The sequence below is a fragment of the Trichosurus vulpecula genome, chromosome 2 (assembly GCF_011100635.1).
Source record: "Trichosurus vulpecula isolate mTriVul1 chromosome 2, mTriVul1.pri, whole genome shotgun sequence".
Taxonomy (NCBI): domain Eukaryota; kingdom Metazoa; phylum Chordata; class Mammalia; order Diprotodontia; family Phalangeridae; genus Trichosurus; species Trichosurus vulpecula.
The window spans coordinates 40,988,661-41,011,830 of NC_050574.1; the positions used below are offsets into that span (position 1 = coordinate 40,988,661).

General features: G+C 49.2%; 1 protein-coding gene across 1 annotated transcript; it reads left to right on the forward strand.

Annotated features, from left to right (window-relative positions):
- The first annotated feature begins 96 nt into the window (after positions 1 to 96).
- Positions 97 to 22,939, forward strand: LOC118836365 (carcinoembryonic antigen-related cell adhesion molecule 4-like). The gene is made up of 4 exons (XM_036743681.1): positions 97 to 161; positions 18,061 to 18,165; positions 18,845 to 19,204; positions 22,800 to 22,939. Exons 2-4 carry the CDS (start codon positions 18,102 to 18,104, stop codon positions 22,937 to 22,939), a joined length of 564 nt encoding a protein of 187 aa, XP_036599576.1. The 5' UTR covers positions 97 to 161; positions 18,061 to 18,101.
- Positions 22,940 to 23,170: the final 231 nt, after the last annotated feature.

Below are 23,170 nucleotides of genomic sequence, written 5' to 3' on the forward strand. Positions count from 1 at the left end.
TTACTGTGTTCTTATTGAAGGGCAGACAAGAACAGATATCCGGAATGGTTCCCTGCTCACCTCCAACCTCAGCTTCAGTGACACTGACCTCTACATTGTGGAAACTGATGATGCCAGAGGCCAGATAATTGAAACAGAAGGAGCACAATTAGCAGTCTATGGTAAGTGCTGCCCTTCACGTGGGCCAATAACCATCCTCTGTCTGGGATGAGAGGCCTCCCCTAAGTTCCTTACTTCAGGACCAGGGAGAATCTAAAACATGAGCCCCTCAATAGGAAGGAGCCCAAGAAGATGAGAACTCCCAAACTCAGACCTGGGTTATTGATCACAGAGAGCACATTAGAACTCATGTGTCCCTAGTTGCTGAGGACACTAGGACAGAGGGGAGATAAGTACATCTCCCGTTTCCCTGCTGAGTTCACGGAGGACCTGTTTTGATGTTTCCTCATGAGCTAGATTGTCTTGGGCCCTCTGTACCTGACCACCCAGACAGCTGGCAGCACCAGGAGAGTCTAGGGGTGATTAGCCCTAGAGAACATCTAGCAGTCCAGGTCAGGTAGGGCCAAGAGTATCTCTGCTTGACATTTGACTAGAGATTCCATGCACCCCTAGCCTGGCCAGAGGCCTTTATCCAAATAAGCTCAGAGTTCCCCTCTTCTTGTTTTTTGCTGTCGAGTCATTTCAGTCGCGTCTGACTCTTCATGACCTCATTTAAGGTTTTCTTGGCCTTTTCCTTCTCCAGTTCATTTTACAGATGAGGAAACTTAGGCAAACAAGGTAAAGTAACTTGCTTAGAGTCACAAAGCTAGTAAGAATCTTGGGCCAGATTTGAGCTCAGGAAGATGAGTCTTCCTGACTCTGGGCCTGGCATTCTATCCACTGTGCCACCTAGCTGCTCCTGGATTAACAATAGCTAGCATTTATATACTCTCTGAAGGTGTGAAAAGTACTCTGGATGTCATATTTCATATGATTCTCACAAAGACCCTGTGAAGTAGGTGCTGTTTTTATAAATAAGAAAAATGAGACTGAAGGAAATTGAGTGACTTGGCCAGAGACACACAGCTAATAAGTAGCTGAGGCAGGATTCAAACTTAGGCCTTCCTAATCTCCAACTCGAAAATTCTATCCACTGCACAGCCAAGTGCCCCCAGTCACTGAGGGTTGCCTCAAAAGATAGTGACCTTCCCAACACTGAGAATCTTCTAGCAGAGTCTGGATGACAATTTGCCAGGAATGTTTGAGTGGGCAAAGAATCCAACAGGCCTGTGGGGGGTGGGATTTCTGGCTTTGAAGTTCTGTGGTCTGTTGGGGGACAGATGACAACCCAGAATATCCAGAGCTTTCTTCCATGGTGGCATTCTTGAAATTGTCTTAGGCTTCTGTCTGTGTCAGGATATATTCAATGGCTACAGGGTGAGAGGCAGGAGTCAGCATCAGGGGACAGCCCTGCTGGTCATCCCCAGCTGTCTTTCTGTCACTCAGATCCTGGGAAGAGGACATTGTGGGAGGAAGGATCTAGGAATCATCCATCTGTTGATTCACAAACATTTCATGAAGCCATAAGGAGGTGACCCAGTTTCCTATATGGGCATACCAGCAAAATATCTACCAAAAGGGTCTAACAGATGGGAAAGACTGAGATTATGGCCCTAGGGACAGACTGTGTATCTCTTGTGTGAGGACCATCCCAGCTAAATCAGAGATGCTTAGCAAAGGAAAGACAGATGACAGATCACCTAGTCACAGGAATGCCCAGACAGTCTGACAAGGAATACAGAGGGCTGGAAATCTGCATCAGTGGAGGCATGTTTCCACACTAAGAAACTTAAGCATTGAAGCAAGATCAGATTAATTTGCGGGGGTTGTCTCATCACAAAGCATTGACTCCTGCTTAGCTTGTAGTTCAATCAACAACAAACATTTCTTAAGCACTTACTCTGTCCCAAGCATTGTGCTGGGGGCCCCAATTCCACCCAAATTGGTGCCTAACAGCCTCTGTGCCATCCTGACCTAATAGGGGCTGGGAAGCCTCTCTCAGGAGGGCAGTTCCTTGGGCATCCAGACTCTCAGGTTTTGGGGGAGATACTATCCCAAAGAGTAGCTTAAGGAACATGCAACTTTCCTTCCAAGAACCTTCACGAGAACCACCAGCAACCCCAGCCAGAGAGCTTGGCTGTTGGCTGGCACAGGTGACTGAGAAGGGTCATTAGTGAGCATGGGCCTCAGCTCCTCCAGACAATGAAGAACACAAGGGTCAGCTCCAGGGAATCCCAGGGATCCAGAGTTAAAGGAGGCTTCAAGCAAGCATTGCCTGCAGACTCCCCATGGGGACTGGGAATCCACTCTCCCCTGGTGCAGCTCATGCCAGCTTAATAGGCTAAAATCTAATCTAATTGGCTTTCTCTCCAGTCTCTGAATTTGGTGGTGTTTCTGTATCAAAGGGAAAGTGGGTTCTCAGAATCTCAGAATCAACAATGACAGCCAATACCAGGAAAGGACATAGTCCCATCCGGGGATCAAGAACAAATCATGACCTTGAGGATATGAAATAGGCCCCTGTGGTTTCTGTTGGTTTCACAGGCCAAAAATAACCCATCTTTGTGGAGTTAGGTGTCCCTGGAGATCAGTTCTGCTCTAGAATAGCCTGATGGTCAGGACTGAATGGGGTTCCTGGACTTAGTCTAGAGCAGAACAAAGGATATCAGGCAGGCCCCAAATGAACTCAAAGCATTGGTAGGTGAGGATGAAAGCCAATATCTGCCCATCTGTGATCAGACACTAATCATACTTTGGGGACCTGGACCCAAGAATCAGTCCCTTGCTGTCATTCTCGTTAGGTCCTCCAGGTGGCACTAGCAGGACACAAATTGCTCTGTCCTATTACCCTCTTGATCAGTTTCCCCCAGGGAGAGGGAGAAAGGCATTCCCTCTGTCCAACATCAGACCTCTCAGAGAAGCCTCTGAAAGCAGGTGACCCACAGTGGATCTAAAGGCACCTGATCCTCCCTCAGATCAATGGACAAAGGCCTTGGGAAATAGACCTGAGCTTCCTAGAGAGATCAGGAAACACACAGATGGAAGAGGAAAGAGAGGCTGCTGCAGGGGCTACTGTAAGAGGTGTTGTCGAGCTTCAGTCGGGCTTCCCCCCGCTGTTGTAAAGGTTCTGATAAGGGCTGCTATCAGGCTGCTGTGAGGGCTGTTGTAAGTGCTGTTCTAAGGGCTATTGTTGGGTGACACACAGAAGACGGTCACTAAAGATGGACAGCAAAAGAAGTGTCTCCAAGGCGACCGTTCATACAATGACGCCACCACCTCCTCTAAAGGCTACCGTAAAGGCCATTGCACATATCGACACGATCTCTTTGGAGGGGCACTCGAATTTTAAATGACTTCTGAGGTTAGGATTTTGATGGCATTCGGTTCTTTCCAAGATGTCGCACTTAAATGGGGGACTCATGTTGACTGGCAAAAGTCCCTGCAGGTGACGCCCTTCAGACCGTGAGGTCACTTTCTGCTGTTAAGGGCAGCTTCGGGGATCCAAATGTGCTGATGTGGGGCTGCTGTCGCGCTGCTGTCAGGCTGCTGTTAAGGGCAGGTGTGAGGGCTGCCTTAGGAGCTCCTGTAGGGGCTACTGTAAGGGTTATTACCAGGGCTGCCAGGAGGGCCGCTGTAAGGACGGTTGTTAAAGGAAGTCCTAAGTCCTGCTGTAGCGGCTTCTGTTGGATCCACTGTTAAGGGCGGTTGTACCAGCTGTCGTAGGGGCTGCTATAAGGGCTGTTTTAAGGGCTGCTGTAAGGTGACACATGGAGGACACTAACTAAAGATGGACAGCCAAAAGAAGTTTCTCGAAGGCTCCATTTCAGACCACGGCGCCACCTTCTCATGTAAGGGCTCTGACCGGGCTGCTGTGACCGCTGCTCTGAAGGCTGCTGTAAAGGCGACTGCATATACCGAAGCTATCCCTTCAGAGCGGGACTCGGATTGTAATGACTTCCAGGAAGTCGGGTTGGGATTTTCGTGCTTTTTCAGTTCCCTTGGTGATGTCACATTTCAACAGGTGACTCCTACAGCATACTAACTAAATAGTGACAGCCAAAAGTCCCTGTATAAAGGTCACCTTCAGACCACAACTTTACTTCCTACTCTTAAGGGCTGTTGCCGCCCTCCTGTTAAGTATTGCTGTCCGGTTGCTCCCTGAGCGGCTGTAAGGGTTGCTATAAGGTCTCCTGTAAAGATTGCTGTAAGGTTTGGTTTAAGGGCTGCCAGGGGGCTGCTGAAAGGTTCTTACGAGGTCTGTCGTAAAGTGACACACAGAGGACACTAACTAAGGATGGACAGCCAAAAGAGGTTTCTCAAAGGCGCCCTTTCAGATCATGACGCCACATCCCATTCTATTGGCTGCTGTTTTTGCTGCAGTAGGGGCTGCCCTAAGGGTTGTTTTGAGGTCTGCTACAAGGACTCCTGTATGGGCTGCTTTTAGAGGAGTTGTAAGGGCTGCGGTAAGCGCTGCTGTCGGGGCTGCTGGAAGGGTTGTGATAAAGGGTTGTGCCAACAGGGCTGCGATAGGGAATGCTGGTAAGGGAAGTTACAAGTCCTGCTCACGGCACTAGTGTCCAAGCTACTGTTACCGTCGTTGTAAGGGCTGTTGTAGGGCCTGCGGTAAGGGCTGCTATGGGGGCTGCTGCTGTAAGGTGACACAGAGAGGACACTAACTGAAGAAGGACATCCAAAAGAAGTTTCTCAAGGGCGCCCTTTCAGACCACGATGCCACCTCCTCTAGTAAGGGCTGCTCTAAGGGCTGCTGAAAGGGGCTCTTGTCGGGGCTGCTCAAAAAACTACTGGAAAGTCGAATACACTTGCCACACCAACCCTTTAGAGCGGCGCTCCGATTCTAAATGACTTCGAAGAAGTTGGTGTGAGATTGTCTTGACATTTCACTTCTCTCGATGACGTCACTTTCAAATAGGTGGCACATATTGACAGCCAAGAGTGCCTACCTAAGGATCCCTTCAGACCAAGTCTTCATATCCTGTTCTTAAAGGCTGCTGCGGAAGTCTAGTAAGTGCTGAGGTTGGGCTGCCCTCCGGCTGCTGTCTGGGCTACTGTAAGGGTTGTAATAACATCTACCAACAGGGCTGCGATAGGGACTGTTGGTAAGGGAACTTATAAGTCCTGCTCAAGGGGCAAGTGTCCAAGCTACTGTTAGTAGTTGTAAGAGCTGCTGTAGCGGCTGCGATAAGGGCTGCTATGGGGGCTGCTGTAAGGTGACACACAGAGGACAATAACTAAAGATGGGCAGCCGAAAGAAATTTCTCTAAAGTGACCATTTAGACCACGATGCCACCTCTTCCTCTTAGGGCTGAGGTAAGGGCTGTTTTAGGGACTGCTATAAGGGCTGCCGTCAGGCTGTTGTAAGGGCTGCTGTAAAGGTTCTTATGAGGGGTTCTGTAAGGAGACACGAAGAGAACACTAACCGAAGGTGGACAGCCAAAAGAAGTTTCTCAAAGGCACCCCTTCCGAACACGTGCCACGTCCTCGTGTAAGGGTTTGTCAGGGATGCTGTAAGGGTTCTTATAATGGCTTCTGTGAAAGGTGGTGCTTTAGCGGCTTCTGAAGGGGCTGTGTAAAGTGTTCCTAGAAGGGTTTCCATAGGGGCGGCTGTGAGGGCTGCTGTCACCCTGCTCTAAGGTGACAGGAGAAGGCAAATATCTAAAGATGTAAAGCCAAAAGAAGTTTAGCTAAGGCCACCATTCGGGTCACGATGCCACCGCTTCCTCTAAGGGCTGATGTAAGGGCTGCTGCGAGGGTTCTCATGAGGGCTGTTGCAAGGTAACACACAGAGGACAGTAACTAGAGATGGGCAGCAAAATGTGTTGCATAAAGCACCCCTTCAGAACACAAGCCGCCTGGTGCTGTAAGGGTTGCTTTGAAGGGCTGCTAGAGAGGCTGCTCAGGGTTTCTTATGAGGGCTGCTGCAAGGTGACACACAGAGGACAGTAACTAGAGATGGACAGCCAAAAGAGGTTTGTCAAAAGGGCCCTTTCAGACCACGTCGCCACCTCCCAGTCTATTGGCTGCTGATAGCGCGGCAGCAGGGGCTGCCCTAAGGGTTGTTTGAAGGTCTGCTACCGACTGCTGTAAAGGCTGCTTTTGTGGGAGTTGTAAGGGCTGCTGTAGGGGCTGCTGTAAGGCTTGCTGTTCGGCTGCTCTAAGGTGACAAACAGAGGGCAGTAACTGAAGTGGACAGCCAAGAGAAGTTTCTCAAAGTCGCCCTTCAAACCACGAGCCATCTCCTCCTTTAAGGGCTGCAGTAAGGAGTGATCTGGGGCTGCTGATCCAAGTGCTGCTGTAAGGGCTGCTGTCCGGTTGCTGTCAGGTGACAAACAGAGGACATTAACGGAAGATGGACAGCCAAAAGAAGTTTCCCAAGGGCGCCCTTTCAGACCACGATGCCACCTTGTCGTATAAGGGCTGCAAGGGTCTCTGGCGGGGGCTGCTCTAAAGGCTACCGGAAAGGCGAATACACATACCGACCCCAACGGTTTAGAGTGGCGCTCCGATTCTAATGACTCCTAAGAAGCTGGTGTGAGATTGTCTTGGCATTTCACTTCTGTCGATGACCTCACATTTAAATAGGTGGCACATATTGACAGCCAAAAGTGCCTGCCTAAGGGGCCCCTTAGGGTCTCCGCCTGCTGTGAAGGCTGCTGTAAGGGATCTTATAACTGCTGCTGTAGGGGCTACTGTAAGGGCTGCTGGTTGCCTGCTGTCAAGTGACAAACAGAGGACACTAACTGAAGGTGGACAGCCAAAAGGGGAGCCTCAAAGGCTCCCCTTCACAACACGGACCACCTCCTGGTGTAAGGGCTCTTGTCAGGGATGCTATAAGGGTTCTTGTAAGGGCTTCTGTGAAAGAGGCTGCTTTAAGGGCTTCTGTAGGGGCTGTGGTAAGGGTTCTTAGAAGGGCTGACTTAGGGCTTGCAGTAAGGGCTGCTGTCACGATGCTCTAAAGTGACACACGGAGGAAACTAAGTAAAGATGCAAAGCCAAAAGAAGTTTCTCTAAGGCGATCACGCTGTCACCTCTTCCTCTAAAGGCTGATGTAAGGGCTACTTTAGGGGCTTCTATAAGGGCTGTTGTCGGGCTGTTGTAAGGGCTGCTCAGGGGCTCCTGTAAGGATTCTTAGGAGGGCTGCTGTAAGGAGACACGCAGAGGACACTAACTGAAGATGGACAGCCAAAAGAAGTTTCTCAAAGGCTCCCCTACACAACACATGCCACCTCCTCTTGTCATGTATGCTGTAAGGGTTCTTATAAGGGTTTTTGTGAAAGGGGCTGCTTTACTGGCTTCTGTAGGCGCTGCGGTAATGGCTTCTAGGGGGACTGCTGTATGGGCTGCTTTAAGGAGTGCTGTTCGGCTGCTTTAAGGTGACAGAGGACACTAACTGATGGTGGATAGCCAAAAGAAGTTTCTCAAAGGTACCCTTAAAACCCTGCACCACCTTCTATAAGGGCTGCAGTAAGAAGTGGTCTGGGGCTGCTGTGAAGGCTGCTCTTAGGGCTCTTATAAGGGCGGTGGTAAGGACTGCTGTCAGGTTGTTGTAACAGCTGCTCTGGGGCTGCTGTGAGGCTTCTTAATAGGGCTGCCTTAAGGGTTGCTGTAAGAGCTGCCGTACATCGACACGCAGAGGACACTAATTGAAGATGGGCAGCAAAATGTGTTGCATAAGGCTCCCCCTTCGGACCACACCGCCACCTGATGCTGTAAGGGTTGCTTTGAAGGGCTGTTAGAGGGGTTGCTGAAGGGTTCTCGTGACGGCTGCTATAAAGTGACACAAAGAGGACACCAACTAAAGATGGACAGCCAAAAGGATTTTTTTCAAAGGGGTCCTTTCAGAGCACGACCCCACCCCCCAGGTGCTGTTGGGGGGGGGCAGTGTTGGCAGCAGGAGCTGCCCTAAGGGTTGTTTGAAGGTCTTCTACAAGGACTGCTGTGAGGGCTGCTGTTAGCGAAGTTGTAAGGGTTTCTGTGGCGGCTGCTCTATGGTTGCCGTCTGCCTGCTCTAAGGTGACAAATAGAGAACAGTAACTGAAGGTGGACAGTCAAAATAAGTTTCTCAAAGTCGCCCTTCAGACCACGAGCCACCTCCTCCTTTAAGGGCTACAGTAAGGGGTGGTCTGGGGCTGCTGTGAAGGCTGTTGTTAGGGGTCTTATAGGGGCTGCTGTAAGCGCTGCTCTAGGAGTCGCTGGAAGGGCTGCTGTCCTCCGCTGTCAGGTGCTGAAGATGGAGAGCCAAAAGAAGTTTCTCAAAGGCGCCCTTTCAGACCCCGATGACACCACCTCGTGTAAGGGCTGCTCTAAGGACTGCCGTAGGGGCTGTTCTAAGGGCTGCTGTAAGGCGACACACAGAGGACACTACCTACAAATGGACAGTCAGAAGAAGTTTCTCTAAGGCCACCATGTAGACTACGATGCCACCTCGTTGTGTAAAGGCTACTTAAAGGGCTGCTGTGAGGGCTGCTCTAAAAGCTACTGTAAAGGTGAATACACATACCTACGCCAACCCTTTAGAGGGCGCTCGGATTCTAAATGACTTCTTAGAAGTTGGTGTGAGAATGTATTGGCATTTCGTTTCTCGTGACGATGTCACATTTAAATAGGTGACTCATATAGACAGCCAAAAATGCCTGCTGCAGGGGCCCCTTCAGATCACGTCTTCGCTTGCTGCTGTAAGGACTGCTGCCGGGCTCCAGTAAGTGCCGATATCACCCCTGCTTTCCGGGTGCTGTGGGAGCTGCTGTAAGGGTTGGGATAAGGTCTGCCGCAAGGGTTGCCTTAGGGCCTGTTGGTAAGGGAAGTTGTCAGTCGGGCTGGAAGGTCTACTGTCAGAGTTACTGATAAGAGTCGGTGTAAGACCTGCTGTAAGGGCTGCGGTAGGAGCTGTTCCAAGGGCTGCCCTGAGGAGAAACGCAGAGGACACTAACTAAAGATGGGGAGCAGAGGGCGTTGCATAAGGCGCTCTTTCAAACCACGCTGCCACATCACGCTGTAAGAGTTACCTTTATGGGCTGCTAGAGGGGCTAAGATGGACAGTCAAAAGAAGTTTCTCAAAGGCACGCTTTCAGACCTCAACGCCACTTCCTGCAGTAAAGGGCTGGTGCGGAGCTGCAGGAAGTGCTGCTGTCCGGCTGCTGTCCGGCTGCTGTAAGGGTTGTTGTAAGGGATGCTGTGGGGACAGTGGTTAAGGGAAGTTATAAGTCCTGCTGTAGGGGCTACGGTAGGACCTACTATTAAGGGTGGTTGTTCTAGCTGCTGTAGGGGCTGCCGTAAAGGCCCTTTTAATAGCTGCTGTAAGGCGTCACACGGAGGACACTAACTACGGATCGACAGTCAGAAGAAATTTCTCTAAGACCACCATTTAGAACACGATGCCACCTCCTCGTGTAAAGGCTGCTCTTAGGGCTGCTGTAAGGGGCTCTTGTAGAGGCTACTCTAAAGGCTACCGGAAAGGGACATACCACGCCAACCCTTTAGAGCGGGGCTCCTATTCTAAATGACTTCTTAGAAGTTGGTGTGAGAATTTCTTGGCATTTTGTTTCTCAGGGCGATGTCACATTTAAATAGGTGACTCATATAGAAAGCCAAAAGTGTCTGCCTAAGGGGGCCCCTTCAGATCTCGTCTTCACTTGCGGCTGTAAGGGCTGCGGCGGGGTTCCAGTAAGTGTTGATATCAGGGCTGCTGTGTGGGTGCTGTGGAGGCTGCTGTAAGGGTTGGGATAAGTTCTGCCCAAAGGGTTGCCTGAGGGATTGTTGGTAAGGGAAGTTGTAAGTCGGGCTGCAGGAGCACATTTAAGAGTCCGCGTGAGACCTGCTGTAAGGGCTAGAGTAGGAGTTGTTCTAAGGGCTGCTCCAAGGTGAAACACAGAGGACACTAACTAAAGATGGGGAGCACAGGGTGTTGTATAAGGCGCGCCTTCAGACCACGATACCACATCACACTATAAGAGTTACCTTTATGGGCTGCTAGAGGGGTTTCTGTAAGGTGACACACAAAGGACACTAACTAAAGATGGAAAGGCAAAAGAAGTTTCTTTGAGGCCCCCTTTCAGACCGCAACGCCACTTCCTGCTGTAAAGGGCTGGTGCTGAGCTGCGGGAAGTGTTGATGTTGGGCTCCTTTCCAGGCCGCTGTAAGGGTTGCTGTAAGGGATGCTGTACGGACTGTTGTTAAGGGAAGTTATAAGTCCTGCCGTAGGGACTACTGTGGGACCTATTCATAAGGGCGGTTGTTCCAGCTTCTGCAGGACCTGCCGTGAAGGCTTTTTTAAGGGCTGCTGTCGAATTGCTCTAAGGTGACACGCAGAGCACCCTAAATGAAGACGGACAGCCAAAAGAAGTTTCACAAAGCCTCCGTTTCAGACCACGACGCCACCTCTTCCTGTGAGAGCTGAGGTTGCTGCCGCGACTGTTGTTATAAGCTCTGCTGTAAAGGTTACTGTAGGGACTGTTGTTAAGGGAAGTCGTCAGTTCTGCCGTAGGGTCTACTGTCGGAGCTACTTTCAAGAGTCGGTGCAAAACCTTCTGTAAGGGCTTCGGTACGGGCTATTCTATGGGCTGCTGTAAGGTGACACACAGAAAACACTAACTAAAGATGGACAGCCAAAAGAAGTTTCTCAAAGGCGCCCTTTCAGATCGCGACGCCACTTCCTGCTGTTAAGGGCTGGTGCAGAGATGCAGAAGTGCTGATGTTCCGCTACCGCCCGGGCTGCAGTCAGGCTGCTGTAAGGCTTGTTGTTGTAAAGGATGCTGTAGCTACGGTTGTTAAGGGAAGTCATAAGTCCTGCTGTAGGGGCTACTGTTAAGGGCAGTTATTCCAGCTGCTGTAGGGGCTGCTGTAAGGTAACACACAGAGGACGCTAATTAAAGACGGAGAGCCAAAAGAAGTTTCTCAAAGGCACCCTTTCAGACCACTACGCCTCTAGCGCTGCTGTAGGTGATGCTGTATCCAGCTTCAGTTAGTGCCATCTCCGTGTCACCTTACAGCAGCCATCCATGGCAGCCCTTACAACAGCCCTCATAACAACCCTCACAGCAGCCCCGAGAGCCGTTACAGCAGCCCTGACAGGAGGAGGAGGGGGCATCGTGGTCTAAAAGGGAGCCTTTGAGAACCTTCTTTTGGCCGTCTGTCTTTAATTATAGTCCCCTGTGTGTCACCTTATGGCATTCTCCTCTAACGGCTGCTGCAGGTGCTGCCGGGACCTTTGTCATAAGCGCTGTCGTAAGTGCTGCTGTAGGGGCTGTTGTTAAGGGAAGTTGTAAGTTCTGCTTTAGGGTCTACTGTCGGAGCTACTGATAAGAGTCGTTGTAAGACCTGTTTTAAGGGCTGCGGTGGAGGCTGTTCTAAGGGCTGCTCTAAGGTGTCACAAAGAAAACACTAACTAAAGATGAAAAGCCAAAAGAAGTTTCTCAAAGGCGCCCTTTCAGACTACGACGCCACTTCCTGCTGTAAAGGGCTGGTGCGGAGCTGCAGGAAGCGCGTTGTTAAGGGTTGCTGTTCCAGATGCTGTGGGGGCTGCGATGAGGGCTGTTATGAGAGCTGCTGTAAGGTGACACATAGAGGACACTAACTGAAGGTAGACAACCAAAAGAAGTTTCTCAACGGCCGCCTTTCAGACCACGACGCCACCTCCTCGTCTTAGGGCTGCCGTTAGGGCTGCAGTAAGGGTTCTTAGAAGGGCTGCTCTAAGGGGATGCTTTCGGGACTGCACTAAGGGTGTTTATAAGGGCTGCTGTAAGGCAACACACAGAGGACACTAACTAAATATGGACAGCCAGAAGAAGTTTCTCTAAGGCCACCATTTAGAACACAATGCCACCTCCTCGTGTAAAGGCTGCTCTTAAGGCTGCTGTAAGGGGCTTTTGTAGAGGCTGCTCTAAAGGCTACCAGAAAGGCGAATACACATACCACGCCAATCCTTTAGAGCGGCGTTCCTATTGTAAATTACTTCTTAGAAGTTGGTGTGAGAATTTCTTGGCATTTCATTTCTCAGGGCGATGTCACATTTAAATAGGTGACTCATATAGACAGCCAAAAGTGTCTGCCTAAGGGGGCCCCTTCAGATTTCGTCTTCGCTTGCGGCTGTAAGGGCTGCGGCGGGGTTCCAGTAAGTGTTGATTTCAGGGCTGCTGTGTGGGTGCTGTGGAGGCTGCTGTAAGGGTTGGGATAAGGTCTGCCCAAAGGGTTGCCTGAGGGACTGTTGGTAAGGGAAGTTGTAAGTCGGGCTGTAGGAGCTACTGATAAGAGTTGGTGTGAGACCTGCTGTAAGGTTAAGGGAAGTTATAAGTCCTGCCGTAGGGACTAGGGAGGAGTTGTTCTAAGGGCTGCTCTAAGGTGAAACACAAAGGACACTAACTAAAGATGGAAAGGCAAAAGAAGTTTCTTTGAGGCCCCCTTTCAGACCGCAACGCCACTTCCTGCTGTAAAGGGCTGGTGCTGAGCTGCGGGAAGTGTTGATGTTGGGCTCCTTTCCAGGCCGCTGTAAGGATTGCTGTAAGGGATGCTGTACGGACGGTTGTTAAGGGAAGTTATAAGTCCTGCCGTAGGGACTACTGTGGGACCTATTCATAAGGGCGGTTGTTCCAGCTTCTGCAGGACCTGCCGTGAAGGCTTTTTTAAGGGCTGCTGTCGAATTGCTCTAAGGTGACACGCAGAGCACCCTAAATGAAGACGGACAGCCAAAAGAAGTTTCACAAAGCCTCCGTTTCAGACCACGACGCCACCTCTTCCTGTGAGAGCTGAGGTTGCTGCCGCGACTGTTGTTATAAGCTCTGCTGTAAAGGTTACTGTAGGGACTGTTGTTAAGGGAAGTCGTCAGTTCTGCCGTAGGGTCTACTGTCGGAGCTACTTTCAAGAGTCGGTGCAAAACCTTCTGTAAGGGCTTCGGTACGGGCTATTCTATGGGCTGCTGTAAGGTGACACACAGAAAACACTAACTAAAGATGGACAGCCAAAAGAAGTTTCTCAAAGGCGCCCTTTCAGATCGCGACGCCACTTCCTGCTGTTAAGGGCTGGTGCAGAGATGCAGAAGTGCTGATGTTCCGCTACCGCCCGGGCTGCAGTCAGGCTGCTGTAAGGCTTGTTGTTGTAAAGGATGCTGTAGCTACGGTTGTTAAGGGAAGTCATAAGTCCTGCTGTAGGGGCTACTGTTAAGGGCAGTTATTCCAGCTGCTGTAGGGGCTGCTGTAAGGTAACACACAGAGGACGCTAATTAAAGACGGAGAGCCAAAAGAAGTTTCTCAAAGGCACCCTTTCAGACCACTACGCCTCTAGCGCTGCTGTAGGTGATGCTGTATCCAGCTTCAGTTAGTGCCATCTCCGTGTCACCTTACAGCAGCCATCCATGGCAGCCCTTACAACAGCCCTCATAACAACCCTCACAGCAGCCCCGAGAGCCGTTACAGCAGCCCTGACAGGAGGAGGAGGGGGCATCGTGGTCTAAAAGGGAGCCTTTGAGAACCTTCTTTTGGCCGTCTGTCTTTAATTATAGTCCCCTGTGTGTCACCTTATGGCATTCTCCTCTAACGGCTGCTGCAGGTGCTGCCGGGACCTTTGTCATAAGCGCTGTCGTAAGTGCTGCTGTAGGGGCTGTTGTTAAGGGAAGTTGTAAGTTCTGCTTTAGGGTCTACTGTCGGAGCTACTGATAAGAGTCGTTGTAAGACCTGTTTTAAGGGCTGCGGTGGAGGCTGTTCTAAGGGCTGCTCTAAGGTGTCACAAAGAAAACACTAACTAAAGATGAAAAGCCAAAAGAAGTTTCTCAAAGGCGCCCTTTCAGACTACGACGCCACTTCCTGCTGTAAAGGGCTGGTGCGGAGCTCCAGGAAGTGCTGATGTTCCGCTACTGTCCAGGCCACTGTCCGGCTGTTGTAAGCGTTGTTATAAGGGATGCTGTAGGGACATTTGTTAACGGAAGTTATAAGTCCTGCTGTATGGACTACTGTAGAACCTATTTTTAAGAGTGGTTGTACCAGCTGTAGGTGCTGCGGTAGGAGCTGTTCTAAGGACTGCTCTAAGGACTGTGAAACACACAGGACACTAACTAAAGATGGTCGGCAAAAGGTGTTTTATAGGGGGACCTCTTCAGACCACGCCGCTGCCTCGTGCTGTAAGGGTTGCTTTTAAGGGCTGCTAGAGGGGCTGCCATAAGACGACAGACACAAAGAGGACACTAACCAAAGAATGACAACCAAAAGAGGTTTCTCAAAGGCGCTCTTTCAGACCACGGCGCCACCCCCTAGTGTAAAGACTACTGTCGGGGCTGGTGTAATGGCTGCGCTAAGGGTTCTTGTAAGGACTGCTCTACTGGCTGCCCTTAAAGACTGTTGCACCAGCTGCTGTAGTGGCTGCTGTAAGGGTTGTGACAAGGTCTAGAGCAAGGGCTGCTGTAGGGAATATTGGTAAGGGAAATTATAAGTCCTGCTGAAGGGGCTACTATCCAAGCTACTGTTCCGGGTCGTCGTAGGAGCTGCTGTCGGGGCTGTGTAAGGGCTGCTGCCCAGCTGCTGGAAGGTGACACCCAGAGGACAGTTATTGAAGACAGACAGCCAAAGGCAGTTTCTCAAAGGCGCCCTTTCAGACCCGGACGCCTCCTCCTCCTCTAAGGGCTGCTGTCAAGGCTGCTGTGAGGTCTGCTCTAAATGCTGCTGCAAAGGCGACTGCACATACCTACGCGATGCCTTTAGAGCGGCCCTAGGATTCTACATGGCTTCCAGGAAGTCGCGTTGAGATTTTCATGGCATTCGGTTCTCTGGGTGATGTTCCATTTAAATAGGTGACTCCTACTGACAGGCAAAAATCCCTGCATGAGGAGTCCCTACAGATGACGACGTCATTTCCTGCTGTGAGGGCTGCTGCAGGGCTCCAGTAAGTGCTGCTGTCTAGGCTGCTGTAAGGGCTGCTTTAGGGACTTCCGTGGTGGCTGCTCTAAGGCTTGTTCTAACGGCTGTTGCAGGGACGGTTGTAAAGGGAAGTTGTAAGTCCTCCTGCAGGGGCTACTGTACGAGCTACCGTTCAGGGCTTTTGTACTAGCAGCCGTAGGTTCTGCTGTAAGGTCACAGGACACTAAAGACAGACAAACAAAAGAAGTTTCTCAAAGGCTCTTTTTCAGACCACGACGCCACCCCCTCCTCTAAGAGCTGCTGTAAGAACTGTTGTTAAGGGAAGTCGTCAGTTCTGCTGTAGGGTCAGAGCTACTGATAAGAGTCGTTGTAAGACCTGCTGTAAGGGCTTCGGTAGGGGCTGTTCTAAGGGCTGCTGTAAGGTGACACACAAAACAACACTAACTAAAGATGGACAGCCAATAGAAGTTTCTCAATGACGCCCTTTCAGACCGCAACGTCCCTTCCTGTTGTTAAGGGCTGGTGCCGAGCTGCAGGAAGGGCTGATGTTAGACTGCCGTAAGGGTTGTTATAAGGGATGCTGTAGAGACGATTGTTAAGGGAAGTTACCAGTCCTGCTGTGGGGGCTACTCTTAAGAGCAGTCGTTTCACCTGCTGCAGGGGCTGCAGTCAGGGCTCTTATAAGTCCTACTGTCTGGCTGCTGTAAAGTGACACCCAGAGGACACTAATTAAAGACGGACAACCAAAAGAAGTTTCTCAAAGGTGCCCTTTCAGACCACGACGCCACCTCCTCCTCTAAGGGCTGCTGTAGGGACTGTTTATAAGGAAAGTTGTGACTTCTGCTGTAGGGTCTACTGTCGGAGCTACCGATAAGAGTCGGCGTAAGACCTGCTGTGAGGGCTGCTGTCGAGTTGCTGAGGGGGCCCTGCTGTTAAGGGCAGTTACAAGCGCTGCTGTAAGGGGCTGCTGTAAGTCCTCCTGTCGGTCCTTTTGTACGAGCAGCTGTAAAGGCGACTACTCGTACCGATGCTATTCCTTCGTAGCCGCGCTTGTCTTCTAGATGGCTTCTCAGAAGTTGGGCTGAGATTTTCGTGGCACATTCAGTTTCTCGGATGATGCCACGTTTAAACAGGTGGCACAAAGAGGATACTAACTAAAGACGGACAGCCACAAGGGGTTGCCTAAGGCGCGCCTTCGGACCACCACGCCTCCTCCTGCCGTAAGGGTTGCTGTTAAGGGCTGTTATCTGCCTGCTGTAAAGGCTGCGGTGAGCGCTGCTGTAAGGGCTGCAAAAAGGATTGTTATAAGGGCTGTCCTCGAGGCTGCGGTGAGACTGCCCTAGGGGCTGTTGGAAGAGCTACTGTAGGGGCTCCGCCAAGTCTCCTCTTAAGGGCTGCTGCAAAGGTTGTTATAAGGGCTGCGGTTCAAGGTTCTGATAGGGGCTGCTGTAGGACCTGCTGTTACCTGCGATTTAACGATGTCAGAGCCATCCCTTTCAAGGGGCTCGATGACTCTAAAGAGCTTCTGGGAAGTCGGCTTGAGATCTTCATGCCCTTACGCCTTCACCTACAGCAGACCCTATGCAGAGTGAGGGGCGCCACTCAGCCCTCCCCTTACCCAGCCCCAACTGGCGCCAAAGTGTAGTGCGCTTACTTGCTCCCCTCACCTCCTCCCTTCACTCTCCTTCCCTCTGGCATCCTTCCACAGTGCTTCTACTATGTGCAAAGATGCTGGAATGAGGCCTGGGCATAAAAGGCACAATAAATGAGTCACTATTCTCAAGAAACCTGTATTCTATCATGGAAACATGTATATAGGGACTTGGAATAAGTATAGAGAGACTAGGGAGCAGTCCTAGACCTATGATTTCCTGGGTAAAGGCAATTCCTGGGGGACGCAGCCTCTTCCCCAAGGCAGGCTGGCACATTGGCCAAAAATCCTGGTCTTAGAGAGTTCTCTTGGGCACTAAGCAGGGAAGCAGCTTGCCTAGTATTAAACTATGTGCCTGAGGCAGAACTAGCACCTGGTTTTTGTTGACTCCCAGGCAGGTGTGTTGGTAAGCAAAATGGGCTCTTAACACTTAGTTTACCAAGTGCCCTTGAAGAGTTTGGCTTTTGTTCCCTTGGAGTAATTCAGTATATTTCATTGAGCCTTACCAGATGCTAAGCCCCAGGACCAAATGCCTATTAGGTGTAAAACCTATGTGGGTGTGGATTGGTAACTAAGGTGGGGTCCAAGGTGGGGCTAACTCAGGGGAGGGCCTAGTTTTACACATGAGTTTGAGTGATAGGTTTGAGACATCAGAGGCTCTTAGATCACGTGGGTTTAAGTCACCTCTTTGTGACGATTCTAGGTCATGTGGGTGAGTCGCATGTGTGACTCACCCCTGATGCTGAAAAAGATATAAAACCAGGGGTTGGCTTTCTCTTCTTTGGAGCTCTTTCCCACAGCAGTGGTGGTGCCCATGACTCTGGGCCAGCCCTTGTTCTGAGCTCCTAGGCTGAACCTAGATGTTGGTAACTATGAATCTGTATTTGGTCTGTCTGTTGATGTTTGTAATTGTTTGTAATTTGCTCTGAAGTTCAGTGTGCTGGTCTCTTCCCCTGAACTAAGTGAATGATATTTGTATGCTGAATTAAAGTAAGCTTATCAACCCCTTCATGTAGCTTTCCTTAGTTAAGCAGATCAAAAGAACCTGTGCTTTTGTGGTGTGCTTGTTGTTGGGGTTGTGTTGGTCTTACACCCCCACAACAGCTGCTAGCCAGATTTTTGAAATAGCAGGCCCTCTAGATAAATGCAAGGTCATGAGGCAGGGAGGGCAATAGTAGATTAAGGTGGTGCCTTCCTGCAGAAGTCCTGTTTGAAGGGCATCTTGAAGGAAGAGAGATGCTCTGTGAGGGGGAGGGCAGGAGGAGGGCATCCCAGGCTGGATTAGGGTCATGGCTCTCCTCCTCAGCACAGGACAGTGTAACAGCTGGGACTTGGGAAGGAAATTCAGCCCACTGGACTCTCTGAAGAGCCTGGGAAGAAAGAGGGGATCAAAGGAACCCATAACAGGAGCTGAGACTCAGAGTTAGAAGAAACCTCAAATCAGGGCCATCCAGGGGCAGTCCATCCTGCCTGCAGACACAGATTGGTGATTGGGAATCCACTGTCTCCTAGGTCAGCAAGAGGTGGCCACACCTGGTGGGGAGCACAGACCCATGGAGAGCCTCTCACAAGCTCCTCACAGTGGTGGCAGTCACTGGAAGGGGCTCCTGATCACAGGTAAGACATTGGCTCTGCTGGGGCCCAGGGGAGCAGGAGGAGTTTGGGGGATTCTGACCCAGGTATAGACAAGTGAATCAAGAGAAGGACCAGGAGGAAGGACACCAGTCCCAGGGGGTTTGTCCCAGACACAGTCTCTGCAGACCTGGCCAGAGAAGTCTTCCCTGAACCAGAGACAGTGAGGGAAGTAGCAGCTTAGGACCATCAGTCCACATCCCTGAGACACAAGGCAATGTCCAGCCCCAGAATGGAGCAATCTCTGAAGAAGCTAAGGAGTATTTACATTCATAGGAGACCTGGGTTTGGACTCCAGCCCTGATGATTACTAGCTGTGTGACCATGGATGGCTCACTTACCCCTCTTAGCTTGTGTTTACCTGGAACACCACTTTCCTGCCAGGATACTGAGGAGTTAACTCTGTCTGCCTTAAAATGCACCCAGGGTTTAGTGAGAAATACTCTCCTCGTATTTGAGGCCAGAAGATCTCAGACCCCTTGCAGAGACTGGGACAGACAGACAGATGTGCAGGCACATGAGTCCCTTTCAAACACACCCCTGAGGCCCTAGCAGAACTTGGAGCAGGCTTAGCAGCCCAGACCTTTACCCTGGGGACAGTGACCTGGGCCCTAAGGAGGGCAAGGGGACCCTGTTGACGTCCACCTCCTTCCTTCCCTCTCAGCCTCCATCCTCAGCTACTGGATCCAGCCAACATCTTCTCAAGGTACTCCCATCAGCATTGTGCCAAAACCTCCCTATGGGACAGTGGGTGGCAATGTGACCTTGGCCATCCAGGGGTTCTCACAGAAGGCTCTCAGTTATACTTGGTACTGTAACACAACAGACACCTCCGATATGATCATTAGCTACCGTGTTCTTACTGGAGTACAGACAAGAAGAAATATCCGGAAGACAGTGCTCCCCAATGGTTCCCTGTTCATCTCCAACCTCAGCCTCAGTGACACTGGTCTCTCCATTTTGGAAGTTGTTGATTCCAAAGGCCAGATAATGAAAACAGAAGGAGCACAATTAGCAGTCTATGGTAAGTGCTGCCCTTCCCATGGGCCATGCAGTAACCCCCAATAACCACCCTCTGTCTGGGATGAGAGGCCTCCCCTGATTTCCTTGCCCAGGAACCAGGGAGAATCCAGAACATGATTCATCCCCACAAGATTGAGCCTGAGGAGCTGAGAACCCCCAAACTCAGACCTGAGTAATTGGTCACAGAGACCACATTAGAACTCAAAGGTCCCTAGCTGCCAAGGCTCCATGGACATAATGAACACAAGGGCTTTTCCCTTCTCTTTTCTGGGTTCACAGAGTACTACCTGGGCTGTTCATTGGGGAGCTAGAATATGTTGGCCGCCCTGCACCTAGCCACCCAGACAAATGGCAACACCAGTCTAGGGGAATGAGCCTCAGAAAACATCTGGAGATCCAGTTCAGGCAAGGCCAAGGTGGGTGAGAAGAGCAACTCTACCTCACTTTTGATGAGGGATTCTTTGCAATTCTGACTTGGACCTAAAGGCCTACATCCCATTAAGGGGGTTGGCCAAGGACAAAGAGCCCCCTTAGAGGCTCCTAATTAACTCTAGGAAGTCTGAGGGCAGGAGGGGCAAAGAAGGTGCTAGAAGAGGGGTGTCAGCTTGACATTGACTCATTTTCTCTTATATTGTCCAAGCCCAAAATCTAGATAGAGTCCTTTAAAGAGACTGTGAGCCCAGGAATCCTTGAGGGATAAAGGTGATTGGGAGGGGGAAGTCAGGATTTGGGGGGTAATTTCCTTCTTCCTCCCAGCTTTCTCAGGCCATACTGTGAAATTAGGAAGGGCCACTGAGAGCTCAGAATAGCACCTGGCCCCTTCCTATTGTTCCTGAGGCAGGAAACCTCATCCTGAAGTTCACCTGCCCCAAGACATTTAAAAGTTCATGAGGTAGGGGGAGCATTGTCAGAGTTGGGGACAGTTACTGACATTCCTTCTCCAGATGGGTCTACCAGGACTCAAGCCCAGACTACCCACTGCCCAAGAGCCAGAAGTCTGGCTGCCTGGGTGCCTGGAACCACCTGGATGCCTGCTCATCCTGAGGCTCCCAGTGCTGGGAGAGGGACCCCAGAGAGAGAACACCTTTATTACCTCCACTTTTTAGGGGAAAGGCCTTTAAGACAGAGGAGCACAGGCTTCTCTGAAGGGACAGACTGGGACAAAGGTCCATAACTCCTACTGAGTTCTCAGCTGGATGAGGAGGGGCCAAATTAAATTCAAATGGGGAGCAAAGAAGTCATTTGGGGCTCCAAACAGGGACAACTTTCTCAACAAGAAAAGCTTTCCAGTTGGGGAATGAGTTAATTATTTGTTGTTGTTTAGTTGTTTTAGTTATGTCTGGCTCTTTGTGACCACATTTGGGATTTTTTGGCCAAGATACTGGAGAAGGTGGTCATTTCCTTCTCCAGCTCATTTTACAGATGCAGAAACTGAGGCAAACAGGACCATGACTTGCCTAGGGTCACACAGCTTGTTAATGTCTGAGGCCAGATTTGAACTCAAGAAGATGAGTCTCCCTGACTCCAGGCCTTATGCTCTACGCATTATGGCACCACCTAGCTGACTCTGGATTAACAATAGCTAGCATTTATATAATGCTTGAAGATGTGCAATATATTCTATATATTTCCTTTAATTCTCACAAAAATCCCTGTGATGTAGGAAGTTTTTTGTAAATGAAAATGAGACCAAGAGAGATTAAGTAACTTGGCCACAGTCACACAGCCAGTCAGTAACTGAGGCAGGATTCAAATTCAGGTCTTCCTGAGCCCCACATCCACTGCATGCAGTCTACTAAAATGAAAATCATGAAAGAAAACTGCCCAGAACTACTGGAACCAGAAGGCAAAGTGAGAATAGAAAAAAATCTCCTATTCATAAAAAATTCTCAATGAAACATTCCAGGAATATCATAGCCAAAATCCAGAGCTTCCAAGTCAAAGAAAGATGCTGGAAACATGTAAAAAGGGAGTGTCCAAGTACCAAAAAGTTATGGTATGATCACAAAAAAAAATTAAGCAGTTATCACTATAAAGGAATGAGGATACAGGAATATGATATTTCAAAATATAGGCTTACAACCAACAGTAACACATCCCCCCAAATGAATGAAATCCCAAAGGGGAAAGAAATGGATCTTCAATGAAACAGAAGACTTCCAAACATTCTTCTCTCTTCTTTAGAGCATGGAGAGTGACCAGAGAGAGGAAAAAGTATGTAAGAAAACAAGGAGGGAAATACACAATGAATGATTATAACTGAATGTAAATTAGATTAGCATACTCTAAAACAGAAGAATTGAGTAAAGTGGATTAAAAAGCAAAACCCAAATGACATGTTATCCATGAGGAAGACACTTAAAATATAAAGATTCACAGAGTTAAAATAATGAGCTAGAGAAATATCTATTATGTTCCAACTGAACTCAAAAACACATGGTAGCAATCATGATCTGAGAAAAGCTAACAGCAAAAAGTGAATCTGATTAATAAAAAATAAGCAGGGAAACTACTGCAAGGTTCCATAAACAACAAATTATTATACCAATATAATGATAAATATGAACCAAGTGACGTAACATCTAAAAACATTTTTTAAAATTAACCAAATGTTGAGAGACAGGATAAAACTACAATAGTAAGGGACCTTAATGTGCCCCTTTTAGACCTGCACAAATATGACCAACCAAAGAAGAGAAAGACCTTAAGGGCTTGAGTAGAATTGTATAAAAGTTGGATATGAGCTACCTCTGATGATTATCAAATAGGAATAAAAAAGAATATACATATTTCTCAGAGGTGGGTGGCACTTACAAAAAATGGCCATGCATTAGGGCATAAAAACCTTACAAACAAATGCAAATAAAGAGAAGTATTAAACAACTCTTACACTGATCACAATGCAAAAAAAAATTATATTCAATAAAGTCTCTGTAGGTGAAGGGAAGAACGAAAATTATAAACTAAATAACTTAATTCTGAAGAACTAGTGGGTAACGGTCTGTGAGGCAAATCCAGATTGCATAGAATAGCTGACTAGTTTTGGCATTTCTTGTCTTGCACAGAGTAAGTCAGCCAGTTTCCATGAGTAAACCTTAGCCCATCCTGTAGCAGATGGTAATCATTACCATCGATGACAATACATGGAGCATGGAAAATGCAAATGAAAAAGACATGTCCTCACAGACCTTTATCACAGAAATTGATTAGATGTGAGTTTGAAGGAGAGAAAAGGTCAAAGATGTTTCCCACTTTGAACCTGGATGACTGGGTGGTGGGTGGCACCATCATAGAAAGAGAGAAGGACAGTGGGCATAATGTGGAGAGGAAATTAGAAGTTCAGAAAGTGGGTGCATGGTGTTTGAGGTGCTTTCCCAAAGTTCAGGTATTCCCAAATGTTTGCCCAATACCCCACCATATGGCCTTATAAAGGGGACATCCAGGTTCTGAGGAACAAAGGCCAAGTCAGTTTCATGGATCAACAAGCATTTATTAAGTATGTCCTGAGCACCAAACACTGAGAACAAGGGCTAGGCACTACATTCTTGAGACCCCTGAAAAGCACTAAAGGTTATTTTTCTTTTCTCTGTCCACAGCAGAAAAGTCTACAGGAAGAAGTAATGTCTCTTCACTCTCTGGAGGAACCATCACTGGCATTGTGACTGGAGTCCTGGTTGGAGTGGCTCTCATTGGGGCTCTCATCTATTTCCTGTTGTACAGAAAGACTACAGGGTAGAATGATGCTTCCTTTGGTTTTTCTCCCTCCTAGTCTGTCTCCTTGAATGGGACAGAGAGACCAGGATGCTCTTCTGTACCCACTTCTGGACCTGGTCTACCTCCCTTTCACAAACTCCTACTTTTCAGCACTAATTCTGTTGAGGGCCTATTTCTCTGGGCTTTCATCCTCCTCCATCCCTCACACCTAATTGCTTCTTGGAAGTAGGTGTTCACTTCCCGATTGGGATCT